General features: G+C 35.1%; 1 protein-coding gene across 1 annotated transcript in view; it reads left to right on the forward strand.

Moving 5' to 3' along the window:
* The window catches only part of MEF2C (myocyte enhancer factor 2C), a gene marked incomplete at its 3' end in the record, with an annotated part of 141448 nt that overhangs the window by 37492 nt on the left and 78212 nt on the right, over positions 1-25744 (forward strand). Inside the window, exon 2 of the mRNA XM_084233540.1 lies at positions 15124-15319. Coding sequence (XP_084089666.1) covers positions 15266-15319 — 54 coding nt within the window. The 5' untranslated portion in view covers positions 15124-15265. The remainder of the gene's footprint in view (positions 1-15123; positions 15320-25744) is intronic.

Here is a 25744-nt window from a genome sequence, read left to right on the forward strand (position 1 = left end):
GCCCCACCCTCAGTGACATGAGTGGCATGAGAGACACTGATAGAAAAATTATTCCAGAGATTTCTTCACTGTGAAAGAAAGTTTTTGCCTTTATTATTATTGTCCGTTATTACTGAATTAGAAATCTAAGAGATTTCCTGTTTACCAAAAGTCCTCTTAAAGTGCATGGAATACGAAAGCAGCCATTTTGAACTTTCATTTTGTACACTCAACTACCAGCTGAATCCAGGCTAACATATAATGTCCCATTATTGCTTATGGAATTTTTCAATGGCTTTGACCCATGGTGCCAATCAAATGGTAGAATAACATCTGTAAATATATAGTGAATATATATGTATTTATGTGCATCATAGTGTTCTATGAAAATTAGAGAAAATCTGATACATGCTGAAAATATACAAACTACCACTTCCTCACATTTTATGGGCTGATAGAGCCAGCCTACACCATACATTGTGGAAGAAAACTGATGTAAAATTCCATAGAGTTCCAAAGTGTATGATTTTTTAACTGTTACAAATATATTGCCAATTTTGTCAACTGTTTTCATGTGTTTAATTGGTCTATCTTATTAGGTATGTGTCCTGTAAAGCTGACAATCATAAAATTACTCTAAAATAATATATTTAAAGTCTGAAAGGTACATTTTTACCAGAGGTCTCAAACACCAACAGTTCTAAAGAAGTTAAATATATAAAATTGTAAAATGGAAGTGCCACTGCATATAGAAAAATAATTTGAAGAGATGAAGAAGGAAGAGAAAGAGCATAAAGGGAACAAGAGGCGAAGTTGAGGGGGAAGGAGAAGATAATGATCAGGATAATACCAGAGTTGATTAGATCTGGTTTAGAAACCTACCCAAAGTACTTTGAAGTAGAGTAAGATGAATGCTTCAAGCCAAGATATCTATCATACTCTGTAATTCTCATCTCTGTCATTAATGAAAGTGAATTTCCTGATTCATCCTTAGGAAAACACCAGTTGTGAATGGTTTTTCCCAGGAGTTGTGATGAGTATGTGCTGATTCACACACACACACACACACACACACACACACTCACCTGGGTTTCCTTGTGAGCAACCACATTAATTTGTAGAAGGAGGGTGTGAGATAGGGACCACTGATGCTGATCAGTTCATAAATTCTCAAAATCAAGTTATCTAATTCAAGTTGGTAGTTTTAATTCCTTGAGGGAAGTAAATTTTTTGGCATTAAGAGTAAGAGATGTTGGATAAGTAAAAGATCACTGATTTTAAATGTACTTCTTAGATTCTAAATCCTTCTGAACATCACATTCTCTGCAAGAATTTTAATTTTTAAGTGTTCTTTATATATTGTCTGAAAACATGGAAAAGTAGAGTACGTGATTCTGTTACTAAATCTGGAACTGGACTTCCAGGGCTTTAAATTATAACTCTCAAACTAGTTGCCTGAATCTGGGCAACTTAACCTCTTGCTTCAGCTTTGTTTTCTGTAAAATGGTAATTATAAAAATGCCTTTTCACAGGCTGTTGTGAAAACCAGAACTGATAGATGTAGAGCTTTAATGCTGTAGTATTTTATAATTCCTACTTATTATTTATTAAACATCAATATGATTAGTGGCCCAAAGCACATAATGTTACATTAGTCTTAACTGCTTATATTGCTTGAGATGGAAGTGAATCAACTTTCTGATGCAAAAATATGGAAAAAAACAATTTTCTTTATCCAGGTGATTAAACTCTTTTCCACTTTATTGTTTCCCTAGGACTATTTCCTTTGAGGAAGCATTTCATCCTCATTTTGTTTTATATCTTTATTAAATTTAGACCATCTAGGGATCTTTACAAATTGAACCAAGCTCCCTTTAAATGCCTGAGCAAATAGAGCTTGAGGAGTTGACCCTTCCAAAGACATTTGCTCACAGGTGGCAGAACCCAACTGAAAGTCTAACTGCAAATAAAACTTTCTCTCCACTGCACTCTGCTGCTTTTTTGGTATTTTGGGTTTTGGAAACAAAATGCATACTAATATTTATTAATATTTTTATTTAAATGAGCAGAAGTTTGCAGCTAATATCATGTTTATAATTCTTAGGAAAACTGAAAGAATATTTTTCATTTTTTAACATCACTTATTGAACAATACCGTTGTGTTTTCCCTGTGCCAGGCACTGAACTAAGTGCTGATTTGGGACAATTCAGCAGTAAGGTGTATTCAGTCTTCAGAGGGAAGAAGTTTGTTCCTTTCTTTAAAGTTAGCACTTCCCAAAGAGTAGTCCAGATAAATTAAGAGATATTCCAGATTCTAGCAAATTTGAGAAGTCCTGCACAAAAGAGAAAAACATCTTTTTCCTAATTTTCCAATTTCCTTTTCTGATTTTTTTGTTTGTTTGTTTTTGAGGAATAACTTGTTAGCATCTTTGGGAAACAGGAATCCACTTTGGAAATTCAAAGGAGACTTGAGCATGCTCTGTTGATAGACGCTTTTAGATTACAGGTTTGACAGGTATTTTTAAATCCAGGTTTTAGAACCTAATCCAGTTTAAAATCCTAAATTTGCAGATTTGGGATAAAATACCCTCTATTTCTGTTAACTACGCTCTATAGTAGTGTGGTCTTTTTTTTTAACAGAGGGCAGGGGAGTACTGTAATACTTTCCATGTGTTATTATCTGCCAAGGATGACTTGGGCTATCCTTGAAAATAACCCAGGACAGAATGTGTAGACATGCTGAGATAAGGAGCCAGACCTCAGCCCTGGAAGGGTCACAGCTCACCCGCAGCCCCTGCCTGTACTGCCGTAGCGCGCTTGCCCCATCCTGCCTGGATAGCACAGAGGAAGCATTCTACTTGTCTGAGAACACCTCTATTCCTAGCTCTTTGACAGTTTCACTTTCCATATCCCCCCAGTTCTAAACCTGTGGAAAAAGAGATAAAGAAAGGCGATGAAATGAAAAACGGGTGGGGAATGCTGCAACTGGAAAGGAGAAACTCGTATTTACATGCCTGTTTTGTAAGCAATGATGACTGGATTCTGGAGGATGAAATAAGTGTCCTCCAGAGGTCATTTTTCAAGATAGGCAGGGAAAGAGGTGCGAATGCGATGTGAAATTTAAGAATAAATCGAACACTATATTAATTTTTATTGTAATAAATATTTACACTGTGATTCACTTAGGGGAGGAAAGACTTGTGATTTTTTTAAAAAAGCAAATTTCAAATTTATGATTCTTCTTTGGACATTATCAACTGTAAATGAAAATACAGATTAGTGTTAATTAGGATTCATGGTAATTTATGCAATTTATTCTATTTTCAAATTGTTAAACTGTTCACCAAATAGGAGCTGGAAAGAAGATGGTTTAGAATAAAGAACCAAATTTATACCTCTGTGCCCAGAAAATGGCAAGGGAGAGAAAATTGAAAATATATACATGTTACTCCTTAAAATTTTGCATAGAAATTTTTACCTTTCCCTTTATTTAAAATAGTACAGTTTTTCATTCAACATTGCTATTTTACAACTTTTGAAATTAAAGTGCGTCTATTGTCCTTTAATTTCCTACTTATTAAAATTCATAATCCTTAAACATATTTTCCCTCTTAAAAATGCTTTAATTTTAAAAATACTAGGTGATTCAATTTGTCTATTCATTCTAAGATGGAAATTAATCTGTTTGGCTTGAGGCTACATAGCTTATTCTCATTAGATGGGTATGTCCAAAGACATGTGAATATTTCCCATACAGTGAGACACTGGGATTTTCAAATATCGCTGAGATCTTAATCAAAACTCTGCTGATTGCTTGGGAGTTGGGCCCTATGAGAGAGGAAGTAAATCAACCTAACCCAATAACTCAGTTACATTAGTAATGTTGTAAGATTATTTGTTTCTAAGTATTGAAAGTGCAATTAAAATATACAATTCAATGTTTTGCATTTTATTCGTCAGATTGTTAGTGGCACTGTCAATACTGAGCACTGCAAAATGAATTTGTCCCCAAGAGCTGTTTCAACCAGGGGCATTCCTTTCATGAAATACTCCTATTTCAAGGAAAGACAGATATATCTTTGGATTAAATACCAATTTAGAAACATTTTGCATTATATTGTATTCTTAGTACTCAAAGATTTTATAATTTTTAAAAATTATATAAATCAAAGAGAAAAAAAACAAGTTTGATAGTGAATTGATGAGGTTGTACTGTGTCCTGCTGAATTTTTACAGCTGACTGTAGTTCTGTTTATATTTGAGCGTCAACTGTATCACAGGAAAAAAAAATGGATTACGCCCATTCTATAGATGAGGTAACTGAGGTTTATGAATGGGTCAAGTTTGTATCAGCAGTGACAGGCAAAGTGCTAGAGGATTCCTTCTACAAATACTGTGTGACTCCATCTGTGGTTCAGCTCTTTTCTTGCATATTTTCTTGTCACATCTGAGCACTGTCTACCTCTGCTCTGTGCAGTCACCCCAGATTTTTGTACTGTGTAATTACTTAAGCACTCCTCTGTTAAAGTCATCCTGTTAGTGAGTTTATTTATTGCCTCATTCCCCCTTTAACATGTAAGTTTCATGATGCTTGGGACCTTTTCTGTTTCATGCACTCAGGTGCCTCTGGCACCTAGCAGCATGATTGACACATTTACGCCCCTGTGACTAATGATCAGACCTTTTCAGTGATACCTATAATAAAAAGCATCTTGATTTCGGCACATAGTCTCCAATGAAGGCAGTTTAGCCAGGATTTGATTGCCCAGATGGTTCCAGTTAAAGTTTGAAATCTGTGATGTGAATACGCCAAATACAAGTAGGACGTGTAGTTCGCCTGCTCCAAAGGCTAGCTGCAGTGCAGATAGTCTACATTGCCTCCTGTTATAGACTCTGCTCCCTGCCATGCACCTAATCCCATTTCTGATAGTGAACTGTCACCCTTCCTGACCGCCAACTCGGAGAGAAGTTCTAAAGTGTAAAAACTGTGGTACACAGCCCCGGCGTGTTTTACAGTGACGGGGTCCGTCATGTAGAGCCCTCTTGTCCTGGAGTTTTGCACAGATAAAGGGAGGATATAGTTTTGAGAGGAATGCTCTAACTACAAAGTGCATCCTGAAGGCCATTTAGCTCACAATGAAGGTCTGTGTTTTAAAATAGCACTATAACAAAGTAACTACAGAGTTTTGGCAAGGGCTTCAACTATTTATAGAACTAAGTAAGGCGTAGTAAATAGTGCCACAGTACCCAGCTCTCCCTTGCCATAACCCCAAACTTATGAGGAGCACTGTAATTATATTTTTCCACTTTACAAAAAAAAAATCATAGTAGCCATTATCAGTTTAACCATACGGAAGCTCAGGCTGAGATTTCTTTTTTAAATGCATAGTTTTGATTTTCAACAGCTGCACTGGGTCTTTAATCATATATTATCTTTATGAAGCCTTTTTCTAACATATGTTAATTGGCTGTTTTCTGTGACAAATTATGAGCTCTTACTTTGATGAGGTTCAATTGCAATCATGTTGGAGTCGAGTACGTAGAGTTTCCACCCCTGCTGGCTCCTCAAACCACTACAAACATCCGCACGTCACTGCAGTGCTGAGTAATGGCAGGATTTGGGCTGATTTCGCTACAGATTTTTTTTTCCACAGGATATTTTCAGCTTCTTTGTACTAAATCTGTTGCTGGGTTTGCCCTTTTTAGCAGAAGCATGCTCTAAAATTAACATCAAATCTTATTGGAGATTACTATAATACAGTGAGAAATATTTCATAATACAACACCCCAGCGTCTGTTTTCCTTTACTAAAAGGTATATTTATTACACATTTATAAAAGTCAGCCAGTCTTGAGGTTGGTAAGAATTTTCTAATTCACCAACATTTTGTAATAAATACTTTGAATTTTCTACCTTTGAGAAAAACTTCTTTATTAAGTAGCTGATCATGCATGTATTTAGCTGTCACAAAGAAATTGCACATACTCTGTTTTCTTGACATTGCCTAACATCGGTATGCTCAAGATTCCAGTGTATTTTCTTTTTTTTATTGCAGTTACATCTGTTTGTCAAGTATTAAAAAGAATTACGTGTTCCATCAAGGTTAATGTCCTGTAAGATGCATAGCATCCATTCCAGTTCTCTATCCTAATGTCAGTTTTTAATGTATGGTTAGGATGAACAGATATGTTCTAATCCATCTGCTCTGAGAACTGTGACAGATAGCTTGCATCAGATACCAGCAGATGATCAGTGCTAGCTATAATTAGAACAGATATAAAAATACAATGCATTTGTTTATATTCACAGGAAAGCAGTCAGGGTAATTGATTGAGGCCTTCAGAAACTGTGTCAATTGTTTGTTATATTGGGATTAATGCTGGGATTAATGCCAGTCATATCGGGATTCATTTAACTATTTGTGTCTTGATAGGTAAGGTAAAGGACTCTGCAGTTCTCCCGTGCCAGAGCGAGGGGTCACATTTGCACAGGTATCAGAGCTTACACTAAGATGAGCCAGATGTGCATAGAAGCTCCTCTTCCTCGGGAGGCTGTTTTTAATCAGCCATTTCCCTGGAGTAGCACACAATCAATGAGCTCTAAATCCTGAGGCTACCTGAGCTCATAGGAAGGCCTGGGAACATCATTATAAAACTTACAATTGAGCATATGTGAAAAAATTAGAGCAGAAATTAAGGGTAAGAAAGGTTAACTTCAGAAGTCTACTTTAATACTGCTCTTTCAGTGGGCCTTAAAGAGATAATTCAAATGTTAAAAAAAAGGTAATGCAGATACCAATCTGCAAAGATCATTGCACATAAGCCAAATGAAAAGATATTATTGATTTACGTGAACCAAACTGTTTAACATGTATACTATTTTGAGATGGTACATGTGGGTCAATTTCAGCATGAGTAAATAAATGTAATTTTTTTTTTCCATTAATGGCACCTCAGTAGAGAGAATGGCTTCAGGAGTCCTGTGTGTTTCAGTGTGAGCAAAGCCAGTGGATGCACTGTGTCTCAAGCTAGTGTACACAAGGAAATTTAGTTCCACTTGATAAGACACATACTTAATTGACTTTAAGAAAATAAACCAAGGTAAAGAATGATGTGTAAATGAAACCGAGAACTTGGCACTTGACTGTATGGAAGCCCCTGAGCCATGTGGCTTAATTGGGGCCAGTTGGGATCATTTAATGATTGCTGTCAGAAGATCAGATTTAATTCTCCTTATAAGAAGACCACAGTGGGATAGAGTTAAACAAATTGTCATTGGAGGTTTCAGATGAACAAAGCCTTAATTAGGTTGATTAGGATGCTGTAAAAGAGATGAAGAGAAATAGAAAAATTGATGAATCACTGGATTCCATGTTGAGCCAGATGTAATAGCAAGATCAAATATCTATATTTTGAGAGATACTATGGCACTTGGGATATTATATATTAACATATAAGCTTTTATGTAAATTTTGTGAATTTCTCACACAGGAAAAATAAATGATGTTCAGTGCAAATGGCAGATGATTTATCAGGTATATTCTCTTTAATATATAGTGAAAACATTGGTATGACGACAATAGTATTTCTTCCCATATCAAGGTCTTTAAATGTTAAATAAATTGGGAAATTAAATAACAGCAGAGACAGATTATTTTCAAGAACATAATTTTCAATCATTTAACATAGTATTTGAATAGAGAATAAAACAAAGCCTTTACTTAGAATGCCCTTTTAACCACTCATATCACAGTCTTAATAATATTGGTGATAATATTCAGGACTACTTGGGTGTATTAACATGTATTGTCATTGTTTATGTGTACATTTTGAATGATTGAAATCTATTCTTCCCATGTGCAGGATGGATTTGTTCTTTCTGCATACACATGCCCACACACACACACACACACACACACAGGCTTGTATGACACCACACACACACACACACCCCCAAATGTATCAGTAAGGCAAGAAACTGGCCAACACATACAGACTTCTGAATCTTTAGAACTTTTCTATTTAAACAACAAAATGTGATAAATTAAAGATTAAGAAAAATGAATATAAGATTTTTTTCCTAACCATATCATGAGATGCCTGATAATTCAGATTTTTGTCATAATAAGATGAAAATGTATAATAACAACATCTCCTACTTCAAGTCTAGCATGCTTTGAAGGCTGACAATTTTGTTTCACTGATATTGGTATTGTATAGTGCTTAACTTGCTTTGTTCAATAACAACAACCAAAAATCCAGCTGCGTGTGCTTATTGAGAGGTTACAGCTGGGGAGCAGAATATAGTCTGCGATGCTGAATAGTAGCTCTTGCTTTGTGATGAGGATGGTGAGGGAATTTACCTTTGTGAAGCCCTGCCACATCATTCCGTGACTGATGGAAGAAACCATGGTGCCTGCACTGTTGTGAACAATTAGAAAATAAAAGAAAAATTAGAAAAGCAAAGACATGCTAGCACCCTGCATTAATTATTTAGTATGATGTGGAAAGAAAAAAAAAAACAAAACATGGTGTGGTTGAATAGCACGAGGTTTTTAGCATGTTTAGACCTCTGGGGGGTTTATTTTGGCATGGGGAATGCTGTATAAGCTGCGGTGTGAATAAAAAGTCCCAAACAAAATATAGCATGAATAACCATGACCGGGAAGCTTTGCTTCCCTTGTGTTTATTAAATTGCTTATAATGCAATACAGTTGTTTAAAGGTATGTGACTTCTAAATTCTAGAACTGTGTAAATAAAATGATTTATGTCAGTGATAATGGCAGGTGAGGCACACTTATTAAATTAATTGCAGGGGTTTTCAAAACGAGCTCCTTTTTAGCCTTATTATATTTCTGACATACATTTCATCTCCTTTTGTCCTTGGGGAAAGATATTAAAGTAGGACTAAAAGCATTAATGTAGAGTTTTCAGCAGCCTTGGTCATTGGGAAAATTGATATATTTCCCTAGTTATTTCTACTTTTGCAGCCTGAAGCTCTTCCATGACTGCTACTTAAGAGAAACTCTTAATTTTCATAACACCATACAGGTTTTTCTTCATAGAGTGACTATTGGTAAGAGGTAAATGAAGCATTACCTGGTAGAAGTTGCTCATCACTACCTTTGCAAAGGGAGGGTTTCATGGTCTATTCAGGATTACAATTCACTTGATAACCTGTCTGTATGATATGACTTTCTATTTATGCCTCAAAATTAAAGCAGTCTTTCAAGTAGTAAGGCATGACCCCTGTCATCTTACTACCCACCATTTCACATAGAATACCTCATTCAGTGACCATCACATCCTCCATGTGAATCAGAAGTATCTACCAAGCATTTTGTAGGGCAAGGGAAAGTAAGTCCTGAAATCAGTCTGTAGTCACTCAGCTACATACCAAACTGGAGTTGGGGCCCTAAGTTTCCTGACACCAAATTCCAGTCAGTTTCTACTTCTCAGCAGAAATCATTCTTATTCCACATATGAGACGCTGTGCAACTATGACAAAGGACCAAGTGAGGTTATCAGTCGGGTTCGGTATAGGTAATACAAACAAGTTCTTGCAGTAGTCATTAAAAATAGCAACTGAAGAATATACCTCAGCTGAAAGAAAACACAATAATGGATTCTGTTAATTCACAGATAGTTATTAGCTCCTACTCTCTGCCTGGCACTTGGGTAGATACTGCGAAATAAAAAATAAGACAGTACAGACTTGACCCACAGATGGCGAGGAAGACAGGCAAAACGTGCAGTTTCACCTGTGGCAAGTGCTACCAAAGAGTATGTGGGGTCATGAGTCCTTATAGGGAAATTTGATGCCATCAGGAAAGCATGATGTGCTTCCTAAGAAGATGAAGCTGGACCTGAGTCTGAAAAGAAGGGATGGTATTGAGGTGACACAAGGGGACAGGAGGAACATTCCAGGCAGAGGGAATTATCTATGCAGAGGCCCTTGTGGTAGAAGAGATCAGGACCTATGTGAGGAGCTGAAAGACAGTCAATGTTATTATTTGTGTGTGTGATATGATGTTACTGAGACCTACAGATGACTCAAAATTGACCATATTAACACTGAAGTGGGATAACATGGAAAAATAGCTTTATGTTTGGCGTGATGAGGTTCATCCAGTGGGAAAAGGTTGCTGTTCTAGGATGAATCTTGGCTCTGTGTCTTTGCAGTGAACTCAGCTTACATTCATAAGTGGGTAGTATAGCATTCTGTATAATATTTGGTAAACTTAGAGGGAGTGACTTTCAGGACTGAGGAAATATTCCCTAACTCATAAGAAATCATTTTGTCAAGTACCAAAAGGTATAATAATTACTATTTTATCTTTTGAAGTTCAGAACATCTCTTAAGAGAAAAAAAATGCTTAACTTCTACTTGTTCCTTTTAATCAAAATATAATTATATGCCTTATATGTCTTTCAAACATTTCATAGAGAGTTATATGTATTCAGGTGTACCATAATGAACAAAGTTTTCTACTTAAAATAATAATGAATCATTTAATTGTTTGAATTAGTAATACCAGACTTGCAGCAACTGGGCTTATGTTCATTTCTGTGCCTTACTAAATATCCAGCTTGTATATGTTTGCCGGTATACCATCTTGTTATTTGATACAGTATGCTGATTTTCAGCCTCAAGTTTTCCCCAAACATTATATGAAGATACTAGTGTTAATGAAAATGTAATGAAAGTTATTTGTTAATATGGGTAAAAGGAAACCAGAATTTTTTCTTTGCAAATTGACATCTAATATTTTAATGCTTTATCATTATTCATAGGCTGTTTTTATTTAAGCGACTGCATTGTGCTTATTGTAGCAAAATATATGCTTTGCAGAGATAAGTGCAGCAGAAGAGAATTAATTTCTTCCCACATCTTTTAATGTGGCATGGCAGTCTTACTCTTAAGATCAAAACACATAACTGAAGGTTATGTTTAATTTCTAAATCAAAGTGTTGTGGGAAGATGATTGAAATCTGAAGATGACTCAAATCCACTTGATACGTGGTTTTCTTCCTACAGAAACCTTATGGTAGACTGCCATTTCCACGTTAGAAATACCCTAATAGTGATGAGATTAAAATAAGTAATTTCACTAGATACTGAAAATTTAGGTTATAGTTACTTGGGTTCTTAGAGTGAATTTTTTTAAAGAAGTTTGAGTGCTCTAATAAAATAGAAATCTATTTTGGTCCCAATATATCTTTTTTTTTAACTGGGGGGTCAGTTAAGAACTAATCAATATATTTTACCAGCAAATGTTGAGTTTTTGCCAGTTCTTGTGATTCTATTTTATACCAAAAATATAACATGTCCATCAGTCTCTTCATTTGTCTTGAAGGATAAATTAAGATTATATGACTGTAATAACAAAGTCAGATGATTTTTGTGAGGCACGATAAATGGCAACTGCAGTATATTTCCTGATTCACCAAAGTGAATTTGTTAGCTTTCTTATTTTTATTTCTTAAAGCAATAATGCCAGATGCTAACCTAGAGCTGAAATGGATTTTTTCAGGTATTTCAAAAATAGAAATGAAAAATTTTGTCCCTGTGTCTGGATTTCTCTTATTGTCCCTTATCTGAACCTCTCAAGGCCTCTCAGTGTGGGGTGTGCAGCATAGCACACTCAGACAGTTCTGCTCAGAGAAGGAAGTGGAGAGTTTTGGTTCCCATTTTGCACTTCTGGAACAGTTTAGGGAAGGAAGCACCTTTACACCTTTTATTGTTCGTGGTTGCTGACATCATATCCTTCCCTGACCAGTCTGTGCGTGTTTCCTGCCATTCTGTCAAGATTCTTCTGTGTTACTGGGAGGGATTTGTAGGAGAGGGAGGAAGGGAGAAAGCAAGAAAAAGGGAGGGAGGAAAGAGGGGGCAGGGAAGAGGAGGTGTGTGTCACTCAAGGGAACTTGTTTGTAAATGAGAGAGCAGAGTGGGGTGGGAGAATGATCTTTAGCATCTGTCCACGAGAAATTCTTCTCTACTTGGGTCTCAAACCACTTTGCCTTCATCTGTCTGCTTATGCCAAACTCAAAGTGAACAGAAGCCTGCCAGAATGAAGTTCCCCTTTTTAGTAAGCAGCCTGATTTTATTTTTCTTATATTTAGGTTGGCAAAAAATGAAAAAAAAGAATGCACAAGAGTATAACTCTATAGAGTGTAACTATGGTAGAGCATTTCTTCTCTTTTTTTAATTACTGATTGTTTATATGTAACTCTGTCATTTTCCAAGAATGCTGCTTTTATGTGGAAAGAAGTAGCGGCAAGGCTGCTGGAATTATTTTAAGCTTATGGTTGATTGTACATAATGAAAGTTCTCAACATAACTTGAAATTCTACATGTAGTTCAGCTATTATATTCTTTTCTTCATATACATACAAAGCAATTTTACAGATTACTAAAGTTCTCTAATCTCTTTTTCAGTCTCTCTAGGCCTCCTACAAATTAATACTTGAAACGGATTTACACTGTCATTTTAGCATAAAAAATCAAGTTAGAGATATAGGAATGCTAAGTTGACCTTCTTAACTCTGAATATTTACTAGGAGCCTTGAAATGTGATGACACATAACCAGTGTTTGAAGGGATGTGTTTCATGCTATATTTTACTTCATGAGAAGTTACTTTTTCTCATCATCACGGCATCGTATTTGACATAGGCACGTAGTAACATCAAATTTTGCATTTTTGAAATATTCAAATGGCAGCACTTCAAGAAATTACTTATTTTTCCAGAAAATACGAAAATAATTTAAGTTGAATGTGCTTCTTTCCACTTTGCATATTTCAAAAGGAAAATATATTCAATGGCCTTTTTTATCAACTTTGGTATATAAACTGTTATCTTCCTCCAACTTTGTTACCATTGTGTTTTAAGAATTAAAAACCATCCTAGCTCTGCTCTTTTTAAAAAAGTGTCTCTCCTTCAAAAAGTTGTGAAATACGGGGTGGTGCTAGAGAGGAACTCTTCTAAATAATGCTCATCAGGAATTCTGCCTTTCTGAGGAGATCTTTCTCCAGGGATGTTTTTCTCCTTCTTTGGTTATTTGTGTTTTGAAATCAGGATTGGTGCGAGGTTTTGTCTCCACCCCCCCTTGTCACCACACTTTCATCCGTCCACCCTGACCTTCCACCTTAAAGTGAATAAGCGCTTGGGCTGACCTCGTCCTGTAAGCCAAGAGTGCCACAGGCAGGCCTCAGCTAAATGAAAGGAAAGGCAATTGTCCCATATGCATTTACTGTGGCTTCTTGGGTTGGCTTTTCTGTGCTAGAGGAAGCCTGTTTGTCCTTTTGGGGTCTTGCACATGCATGGGAAATACCATTCTAACGTGCTGCTTGCTCCTAAGGTAAGACTATAGGAAACACAGGAAAATTGCCCAGTTGAGTGATATTTAAGGCTGTTTCTAAAAATAGGTGGACAGTGTTTGGCAACAGTGACTGTATGATGCAATTGTGCTTTGTGAATTTTCATATTTTAATGTGATTTTAGTATATCTTATTATAGCTAATTTTTTCATGTGTATTTGTCAAATGTGAGTTATTTATGTAACTCTTTAAAACTGTTGAACTACTTCCAATATTTAAAAATATTACTGGAGTAGTAGTTTCTGATGAACACTGTGGTCATGATGTTACTCAATGTATATATTCTCAGAGGCAGAACTGAGCTGCAGTTTAATAGAAAAGCATTGGGCAAAGGAGAATGAATGGTCTTAGTATTTAAGCAGCACTTAACCCACCAGAACTAATTATATCATAATAGCTTTTGCAATTAGATAATCACAGAAAACTTTAAATTAAAAAAAATTTACTCAAGGTGATAAAGAATTTAGAAAGTAAGGAAATCAAAAGATCAGCCCAACTGTATAACATCTTTCCTGTTCCAATAACTTTGAATTGGAGCCAAACAATCTATTAAATAGCTGGGACATTGGTTTAGCTTTGCATAATACACGTGTGAATTTATCAGGTCATCAGGTCGGTTGTCAGATACCAACTAAAAGCAACAGGGAAATTCTGAGCGATGTGTAAAGTAGTTGCATTCTCTGCCATCAGACAGGATAGAAGAATTGAAGCTGTTGGTGGCACATAAAAAAGAATTGTTGACTACTTTCTTGTTGACTTTCTGCAGTTTACTTTCATTACATTCAATATTTTCAGATATAATTTAAAACAAAGTGAAATATATACTTTTAATATTCTGGGCACTTCGGGTTTATCATGTTATTTATGATCATTTCTTTAATTTTAATTCATGGTCTACAGATCTCCAGTAACAGCAAACTTCTGTAATATTGTATCTTATTCCCCAGAGATATATGTCTTCTTAAAATATTTAAATTTAGAGGACTGATGGCTTCTCATAAAAAGTATAGTTATAAATGGAATAATACCCTAATTTTTGCACATTTCTTTTTTTTCTATGAATGATTATCTTTTTTGATTCTTGTATTCAAGATATAGCTTAAGGGCTTTCAAAAGAAAAAGAATATCTCACTACTGATAGCGGCTTGTTATGCAAGATTAAATACCCCATATTATTTTTACAGTGTTCTCAGAGCAGTGACTTTTGAAAAATAAGATGAAAGGATTTAGATTTAAATTAGTTGACATTTACATATATCAAATAGCACTTTCATAATAGTCCATCCTATTTGCATAACGAGGGACGTTATCACCTCTGCTGTCAAAACACGAGATTGTTTTCCCTTCAGAAATGAATTAGCTGCCCTACTTAGCATACACAGGTACATAAAGGTTCATTAACTCTCTGATTTAGGTAATTTTTCATAACATTAGGGTGAAAATAGTCACCTAATTTCATTAAAAAGTATTAAGAAACTCTTTGCAAAAGATACATTTACAGAATTGGGCTTTAACGCATAGTTTTCATCATTTAAATGACTTGTTAAATTACTTATGAGATTATTTTAATTATAAAAACAAACCATTCTTACTTTATATGCTCCTGCATGTGATATACCATATACCTTTAATAAACACTTATTTTTGTTCATTTTATTGGCTTTCTTCCATAGAGTTTATTTTCTTTTTTAAATTAGAATGTGATAGCTCTTATGAAACTGGCTTGCTGTTAAAGTGGTATTTAATTTTTCTTTTTGGTTCAGCAGGAACGAATGCAGGAATTTGGGAACTGAGCAGTACAAGTGCTGAAGAAGGAGATTTGTTTGGAGGAAACAGGAAAGAGAAAGAAAAGGAAGGAAAAAATACATAATTTCAGGAACGAGAGAGAGAAGAAAAACGGGGACTATGGGGAGAAAAAAGATTCAGATTACGAGGATTATGGATGAACGTAACAGACAGGTGAGTGGGTAAATTTTTTTGAGTCATTTCTGACTTTAGCTATTTATTGTATTTTCCTCAGACATATTAATGGTTCTGAAAAATTTTGAACTTGTATAAACATCCATTAAGAGAAATTTTAGTGAATTAAATGTGGCTAGCTTAAGTGCTAGTAGTCTCTTAAATGTAGAGGAGAAAAATCACTTTATCTGTTAGAAATATAGTTTACACATTCCTATTCACTTTTTACTTCAACATACATTTTAAAAGGGAGCTGTACAGAGTAACATGAATCGCTCAATAATTAAGAGTTAATAAGCATAACATTGCTACATTGCATGCATCATCAAACAAAGATATTCTCATATTCATGGGAACCAGGCCTTTTGTGGTCATCCATTTAAAAGTTTATAATATAGGCTAAATATTCTGTATAAAAGTGTCTTTCATTCTATTCACAGTAAGAGACTTGGAAATACATCCAAAATATTTAATGTTGTGCTGACAACAAAGAAAACACCCATACAAAATACTAGTAATTTAAGACATCAGCAAGAATGGTTAAGACATCAACCACATCATTTTGTTTAAACCCTGAATTTTATAAACATGGAGGCAGATGATGTTATAATATAATTTTTTTCTAATTCCAATGATGATATCTGAGTAATGCAACTCATCTATTACAAAGAACTTCTGCATCCAAATGCTGTATTCAGCTATAGACTTATGTATCAGGAATTGTGATTTGGCTCTATTTTTCTTCACACTTGGCGAGAGTGGGTTTACTGGGTGATAGAGTGGGGATAGCTGGGTGATCTGTATGCATCCTAATGTTAAATATCAAATAATAATTCCTGAAAGAAATTATGATGCTGTCCATGCAATATCATTGCACGTGGTATTGGAACCTGCAAAACAGGCATTCCTTGACCATGGAAGCTCCAAAACAGCTTTGCCTGTTGCCCATTCACACTGGGGAACAATAAGAGGACAGCCTTGGAGAGAGCCCACAAGATTCTAATTTCCCAAAATAAAGATACTTTATCTCCCCTGTTGTCCCTTCCTATCTTCATGGACCTGTGTGAGATTATTTATGCCTGAGTGAGATTATTTATACCTGAGTGAGATTATTATTTATTATTATTATTTATTAAAATCAGCATGCCCTTGGATGGCGCTGGAAGGGATCATGCTCAGCGAAATAAGCCAAAAAGAAAAAGAAAAATACCGGATGGTCTCACTCATAGCAGGAATCTAGAAAACTTAAATAAGGGACCAGGAAAATGAATAACTATAAGAAAGCAAAAATCAAAAACAACAAAAAACTATGAACCAGAGACACTTTTAGGGGGGCGGGGGCGGGAGGGGAGGGATTGGGGTCAGAATGGGGGGGCTGCAATTGTATGGGGAATATAACAATAAAATTTATAAAAAAAAAAAATCAGCATGCCTTTAAGAAGTAAAGAAACTTTTTAGATTTCCATATTTTATTCCTTTAAGTTATATTTCATGTACATATGACTTGAACTCTTTTGGGCTAAAAATTAGCTACACAATGAATAATGCTAAGATTTATGATGGATTCCTTCAATATTTTCCTATGGGCCTAGCAAAAAAGCAATAATTCTGTCAATATGAAACCACAGTGTTTTTAAATGGGTTTATAGCTTAAAAGTGAAATTAAGACTGAAATATTAAACATCATGTACCATTGACTGTTAGGACCCTGTTATCTGGACTCCAGTCTATTTTAGGTACAGTCAAAATTTATATGAATTAGCACCTATACTTCTTCATTAATAATACCAGGTAATTTTTAGGTTCATGAAATTCATTGTCTCTTCCTTTTGCTTGCAAAGAAAAAGAAAATTTTTGCAGCTTGAATTCATAAGCTTTTATTATGCTTTATAAAGGAATATAAAACTCAGAGAATTACAAGAATTTTAACATCATACTTCTGAGCTAATAATTAAACACCTTTTGTTAATTTAAATATAGTTGCATCTACAATTGCTATTACTCTCACCCATGTTAGAAGTCATAATAACTTTAGGAGAAGAAAACTTATTTAAATTCAGCTTGGTTTATCTTATTTTTCTTTAATCCCAAGGATGAATTCCTTGATTTCATTCTATAGAATTTTAGATCATTTATTCTTATCTCCAGTCTCAATCCTCTTAAATGGAATTAGTAAAATTGAAACTGCCATGTGTAAATATATATTTCAGTGATTATTTTAAATGACTATTGGCAGTTTTAAACAGGCATCTTACTTACAAATGTTTACAATGCCTGCCTCTCACCTTTTACAGGAATGGCTATGAGAGCCATTTGGGAAAGACTCTAAGACTTGTAGGTCACTTCTAATAATCAACACAGCAAATCCGCAACAGCATGGCATATGAAGTGTGGCAATACCCTTAACCTGAGTTTCCTTTAAACTGTGTTCACATGTTGAAAGAAAAATGTTAGCTTCTTTCCTTTTTGAAGCTTTCCCCACCATAGATTCTATAAAGTAACAGAACCTCACACAATGGCTCACTGTCATCTTTTCTTACAGGTAGTAAAAGACCCCATCCGCCTTTGCAGGTGTTTATTTGGCTATACAGAGAACAGGGTGTGCTTTTACCAGAATAAGAAATACTGACTTGAGTGTGAAGTGAAATATTACAAAACTGATATGATAAGTTGTGTATCACTAAGAAAGAAAACTGTGGTGAATCAGATTGGCAAATTGCTCAAATCAAATTTCACCCTTATTTTATCTTTCATAATAGAGTAGAGAACAGCTAAATTTCAAAATCTCTGATTATATAGATAAAAGAGTTTTGGGGAAATGAAAATTAGTAGCTTTTATTTGTTAAAATTCCCCAGAGTTTTCAAGGTTAGGAAAACTACTTTTTTCTCAATTTCTACCCTGAACAAGATGGATTTCTTAAGCTAGTATGTAAAAATAACTGAAACCATGAATTTTCAGTGTCTTACAGAAATGTTCAGTTAACTTAATAAAAGTAGCTACTTGTACCAAGGTCTACATATTTATTACTCCACTTATTTCTTATTAATCTCATTTATTTTTTAAATCAACAAATATTACTAAGCTGCAGTGTGTCTAACAGTAAGTATTCAGGGTGGACAAGAATCTCATCAGTTTATCATTTGCCACAGAGTCAGCAAGCTTTTTCTGTAAAGAGCCAGGTAAATATATTTTGGCCTTGTAAGCCAAGGCCAACTATTAACTATTCAGCTGTGTCCTTGTCTTGAAAGCAGTCATAGATGGTGTGTGAACAAATGGTATATCTATGTTTACATGAAACTTTACTGACAAAAATGGGATAGCTGGATGTGGAATGTGGGCCAATATGTGGATCCATAGTGAGATGAAACAGACCTGAAATACTCAAACATATAACAAAAATTTCATTCATATGTGTTATGAATGAAACTATGGAGTGTTGTGAAAAAATAACAGGAGGTGGGGGTCGGAGAAAGGGTCTCTGAGGAAATGGTAAAAGATCTCAAAGTTAGGCAGGTGACAACATTCCAGAAAGAACAGAATATGCAAAGGTCTTGAGATAGGAAGGATTTTGCTTAGGCGCCAAACAAGGCCTGTGGAGCTTCAGCCTGATATAGAGGAATTCAGAAAAGGAAGCAAGGAGATTAAACACTGGGCTGGGCATAGATCATGAAAACTTTGAAGTCCAATAGTTAATACTAGGACATGGCCATGATTTGAACTCAAAGCTTTCAGACTTAAGAAGACAAAACAAAACATGCGTTTTCTCAATTTTGTCCTGCTGCATCCTATATAATGTAAAAGCTGAAAACATGGTGTCACGTCATTGCCTTTCCCTATTACATCATACTGCATCCAGTATAAAATAATGACAAAGACTATGATTTTTAGAGACCCACACACTTAGTTCTGGTTCTAGTTCTGCCACCTCCTAGCTGTATGAACCTCCAGCAAGTGAGTTAACCCCTTGGAGCCTTATCAGTTCCTTCATCGATAGAGTAGGGATTGAAAAATAGGACTATCCTCATGAGGACATTGAGATAATTAAGTGAGAAGATGAATGGAAAACACCTAGCAATATAATAAGCGCTCAATACATCTGCCTATTAGCTCTTCCTATTAAGACTTGTGCTCTTTGAACCATGCTCTACGGTAGTTAATATGAATATGGTTTCCACCACAACAACTCCTGTACTGGGTAGCACACTAAAGATTGCTCCCTGAACCTTCATTTCAAGAAAGTTTAACCTTAAAGGGGTATCTAAGAGATGGAAGGGAAAATGGATTAGAGCAGAGCAGGAACATAAAAGAACCTTGGGAGCTAAGGTGGGGCGGGGGTAGAGATGGTATCAGGACAACAGCTGGCAGAGAATGGCTCGTAACAGGAAGGAAAATCATACAGAATATTTGCAAGGCAGGACTTGTGACAAGGATGGGACCAGGTAGTTTCCTAAATTCTATGTTTGTGGGACTTATTTTCAAATGCACATTACTATTATTTTTAACTACTTATTACCATTTTTAGTACTTAAAACTTTCAGCTTATTCTAATACCAATTTCAGTCTCTACTTCTGCATTTTTTTTTTACTACTTAAGTTCCTTTATCAATTAGGCAATAATCTTTTTCTCCTTCATCTGGTACTAGATTTTACTAAGCTCCTGAAACAGTCAGGTCTTTAAATGAGTTTTGTCCTTATATAACTCGCCTTACAAATAGAATTTAAGGAAGAAATATTTTAAAACCTGTTTATTTCTATGCTTGTATTTAAAATATTCAGCTTTCCTATTTTTAAAGGATAGGAGAGGTAAACCTGAATTTGTATGACTTGTTATAAAAAGATATTTAAATATTTGAATAATTTTAAGGGGAAAATCCTTGCCAAATTGCAGGACCAATTGGAGTAAGTTAAGGATAAAAGATTTTCAGACATCTTAAGTTCTTTACTTCCACCAGATCTAGCATGCTAACAGTTTTTGCCAGCAAACAAAACTTCATGTAATTATCAGTGCAATAACTGGAGCACAAATTAAAGAAAATTAGCAACATACTCCTGTTAATATATCAGGAGAATCCCCTTACAACTAAAGAGAATTCAAAATTCATAGCTGTTAAATTTTCTAACTTTTTTTTATGTTCCTGTCAGTTTATGTGTCTTATAAATTATTTTAAATGAGTTTGGGGTGGGGGGAGGCACTGGATAAGCATGTTCAGTATACATGCAACCTCTGACAGTGTATACATGCTGATGTTTGTAAACTAAATTTGGTATTTTCTGAATGAAACTGAAAAATAAAGAGATGTTGTGATTGTCTCAAAGGACTCAAAAGTGAAAAAGCTAATCTCTGTTCTAAACTTGAGCGTTCTGACCTAATATAAAATTTGTTGAAATTGAGATGCATTCACTCTTTAAATGTGAAGGACTGGATAATCTAGAAATACAAATAAATTGCTTCAAGAAAATAGCTGTGATGAATTTTCAGCCATGAGTTAAAGGACAGAGAAATCCAATCAAACTATTTTCCTTTCCCATCCTCACAAACAGAACTTCCAAACTTGTCAGATGCTCATGCATATCAGCAAGTATATATTATTTGAGAGGAAATTATACTTTACTATAAGAGAGTTATCTGTGTCAATGAGGATATGAACTTTTGTTTCAAATCAAATAAATGAAAAGTTCAGTTGGTACAGAAGTATTGTTTTTTCATTTCTAACTTCAAAATAAAGCAGCAAATACCTTATAATGATGATGCTTATGCCTTCTTTTCCTCATTATCATTTTTTAGGAACTGACTGCCTCCCCTGAGGTTGTATAAAAATTTTTATTACTCTCATATAAATAAAATTAACGTGTATCATAGTAATATATTAGAACTTAGTACATCTCAGAATTGAATTACAGGGTACATTAGTGCGTACTCTGACTATCTACTTAAAGGTTCCCCTTGCCTGTAAGTTAAATCGTTCTTTCATTAATCTTAAAATCAGCAAAGGGAACAGTTTTTGTACAAAGCATTGGAATTACTGGTTATTGAAAAGACTGAAAAAGAAAACCAGAGGGAAAAATGATATCGGGAGTACTTTTGTGAGTTTCACGATCAAAAAAAGGAGTAGCCAGAGTGTTCAGAGGTGTACTTAATAACTCTGACATTAGACTATTCATTTCTATTCTATTCTGGCAATTTGAAACAATCCACGAATAGTGTTTCCTCTGTGTCCTTGATTCATAGTGATATGCACCACATACTTACTCTGTCCCATATGGTGTGGAACATTTTAAATTCTTGTCAGCTAGTTCTATTCCTTTACTGACAGCAATGTATTGCCTTAATTGCCATCAAACTCGTTCATTTTAGCTTTCCTCCGATAGGAAATACAAGAGGCGTCAACATTTTCACAAGGAAAAACACAACTATCTCCTCTCGAATTCTGTCACTTTAAGACAGAGCTGTTTTGCACTTGAAGACTTCAGATTTTGTTGTTGTTTCAGTTCTAATTTGTGTAGCTCATGTGATTTCCATTTAAAATTGCAATTTAGGAAAGTTCTGATGCTTGTATTGTCTCTCAATCATTTTATGTAGAAAGCTGACATTGAATGGCACTGACCCCCTCTGCGGATGCATGCACACATCATTCTGTTTGCTGCAAGTCACCTTTTGCTTTGCAAATGCACAAACTGTGTGACATTGTATTACTGAGAAACCAACACTAAAAATATTAGCATTAAAACAGACCACATAAACCAAGAGGTTTCTTCCAAACTGTAGATTAAAGAACATGTTGCTAATTGTTTCAAAAGCCATATCCTTTGCAGTCTAGACTTCCTTTAACATTGTAATTTATTCCTTTAAGATGAGCTCCTTCAAAAGTTATTATGGTGAAAATATTTTTAAAATTGACATCCCAAATTATTCTTACTGAAGACAATTTGAAAACTTCCCCACCCCTACCCTAAGGAATAATGACTTTGGTCAAATAAATAAATGAATAGCATAATTAAATTGAAATAAATGAAATTCCAAAATAAGGAATATGTATTTGTTTTTCTTTCAAAATATGTTGAACCACAAACAGTAATAAGAGAACTTCTCTAAATATTTGGAAATTTTAGTTTTAATTTTAAGTTGGAACAGTTTAACTTAAGAAATCACTACCATTTAAATAACATTTCAACAAATGCAACTGTTTGGAAACTACAAAGGAGACAGCCTCCTGCCGTCTGTCTTACAAGGATTGATTTGGAAGGCCCTCAGGGAGAAAATATTGGAGTTAGGAGGTAAAGCTGAAGCCATTGTGGAAAGGAAGAAGTTACACTCTTCCTGTTATGACAGGAAATGTAGACAAATGTGCTTCCTGAGCATTTGCTCAGCAGGGAATGAAGCCGTCTTTGACCTTTACCTTAGGTACATTTTGGCTTTGTTAAACTAGTAAACATGTTTTGCCCCCAAAATATTAATCTGGTTTATTTGATTCCTCTCAGATCCAAATTATATATTTTTCATGTATGAAGAATAGAGCAATAGAGGTCTTTATCTTATGAGGGCATCTGCAGGTTGGATTTATAAATGTTAATCAGTTCTTTAACAAATCAATCACATCTGAACAGCATCTATCAAAATTTAAAATATTAAGTGATAGTCCTTGTTTATGTCCAAAATATTCTTAGGCTGAAAAATGGACCATAGTAAAATCTTTTTACTCCTGAGCAACTTAATAATTGTAAATCATATTTTTTTCCTTTTTTTTATGTGGCCAGATCGCTCAGAAATCATCTATCACAAGTTTTGAATTTTATTTTTACACTGAGTTTGTCAGTAAACTCAAGTTAATTAATATAGATTCAGTTATTTCATTGTGATCTCAAACCCATTTATATTATTTTTCCTCAAAATAGTGCCCAGTGCACAGGATTTGAAGTTTCATTTTGGAATTTGGGGTGTTGACATAGGATGAGGGGTTGGTAGCGGTCCAAATTCCACACTCTAAGCTCCCTATTTTAATCCCTTTATCGTGTTCAGAATTTTAGGAACTGCTGCTTAAAAACCCTTTGGAAATCCTGCTGCATTGCAGTGAAACAGGCTCAATTTGCTTGAGGCTAACGAGGACAATAGTCCTCTTTGCAGCAGAACACACTGCTGTCTCATCCTCGCAAGTTATGCTGGAGGGTTACAGCACATGGTAGCAGTCTGCTTAAAAGAGTCCCTCACTGCTCTTTAAAGAGCCTTTCATTTACGATGGCAGGCCCCGTCATTGTATAAAGGGGCGCTTGTCTAGAACACAAGTCTGCAGTGGCATTACTTCCTCCCACCGAGAGTAATCATCAAGCCTAAAGCTCGCAAGCCTTTCTAATGACAGACTGAATTAAACAAAATAAAATTGAAGAGAAATACTTTAGAACAGTTGTACCATTACTTACTGTCAGGAATAAGCCAGGGAAAGAAAAAGAGCATTTAAGAGGGCATTTCCTTTTTTTTTTTTCAATTAGAGATTGTCGTTGCAGACTCCTGACTCCATCCCTAACCCTTTAAACACATAGGAGGACCTCCTGGTTCTGGACTAGAGAGGGCATTGTGCCCGTGAGCTGTCCATCTTGTCACTCTGTAGTCACTCTGTTTTCCTAACTGGGAGGAAGCTGAGAGATAGTCTAGACTGGGAGTGAGAAGAAAGGGATCAAAAATATTTTCATATGATGAGGTTTATAGTAATCATGACTAGGAGCAAAAAGGCTAAAACCTCAAATGAACTTTGAAAATAGAATTATCTGATGGTATTAGTTTTAAATATATTCTAATACAAAGCAACTACTATTAATGAGTTAAAGAAATAAATACAAAATTCTCCACTAAATAAACAGACGAATGCTCAATTAAGATAGGATGAGAAATATGCCAATTTTTTTAGAAAGTATCGGAGACCTATAGATAAGATTATGTTGCTTCCCACAGTGGTGCTCCTAAAGTCGCATGGAGCTAAGATTCAGTTTTTCTTATGAATGTGAGTAACTACTGTTTCCAGACATCTTTTTCCTTCATTTATTCAGATCTCTTTCCTGTGATATGCAGGGACTTCCACAGTTAATATGGCAGGAAAGTTCTTCTGAGGTGACTTTATGAATGAAACTGGATGGGGAGGTTCAGCGGAGGAGCCGCGGAGACTCATGATGAAATGCCCTTTCTGTTTGTTATACACTAGTCAAACTAATTTCCCTACCCTGTAAGAAATGATACAGAACTTATCCTCTGTTTTTAGAACTTGTTATTTACATTGCCTGTGTGTAAATCAGAGGTGAGGTCCACCTTTTTTATTCTGACTGCAAACAGACCTGTGTTTGCTACTGACCAAAATGCTTCTCATTTTGAGAAATTTAAACAAACATCCATAAATATAGAACTAGTTTGTGCCCACTAGTGCATGTATGTGGTTCTCATCCGCTTTAGTGGGAATGGCTTGAGGTCTGAGGGCAGAGCTGGCTGCAGGGTCCACACAAAAGGAGCTTTGACTTATTGTCCAAACCTAGAAACCAACTTCTCAATTTTAGTGTTGTTAGTGTTATTTTTTTACTTTAACCTAGAAAGCTATCCTTACATTAATTAATATCTTATGTACTACCCTGTGATACTCATCAGAATTGCTGACGATTCTTAGTGTAACCTTACAAAGGACACTAGCTGCCCACTGCTCGATGAATGGTTAATGGTGACCACTCGATGAATGGTTAATGGTGACCATGCTGTGCCAAACTTCAGCCCCTGAAATGCACAATTTTTTAAAAGATGGAGGACTATAAAGATTGAGGAGTTTTATGTGAAGAGGGTTCTCTTTCTAGTTTATCCAGGGACTAGTTCAGTAACCCTGGATAACACAATTTATGTCTCAGTTATTATCTGAGGAATGGGAATGATAAACTGCAACAAATAATAAGTTCAAAGACATATTGCCAAATGTAGTGAATAACATCATAAAGTCTATGAACTTCCTATAAAAAATCAACAAAGACAATATGCTATATAAAAACAGAATTATAAGAAATATTATATGCTCCAGTAACCCACAACACACATAAAATTTGACACAGTACAAATTTTCCATTCAATGTAAAAGCAAATGTAGTTTTAATGTAAATTAAAATGACAAAAAAACAACCGAGAGAATTTTCCTTTCTCTGTGGCAAACTTCTTATGGACATAGTCAGGCAATGCAAAAAAAAAATATTTTTAGCCATTCATTTTGGACTCCAAAAAATGCATAATTCTTCCATCCACATATCCATTCATTCCTTTAGCAAGTATTTAGATAAGTATTGTCCTGGGACTTCTGGTTGCAAGAACAGACACAAGATGTTCCCAGTTTTCAAGAAAAGCTTAAGGTCTAGTTGAGAGAGAAACTCTAACCTAGCTGTAAAAATGATAACACAAGTAGGTGGGT

Source organism: Talpa europaea (genome assembly GCF_964194135.1).
Source record: "Talpa europaea genome assembly, chromosome: 5".
NCBI classification, from domain to species: Eukaryota; Metazoa; Chordata; class Mammalia; order Eulipotyphla; family Talpidae; genus Talpa; species Talpa europaea.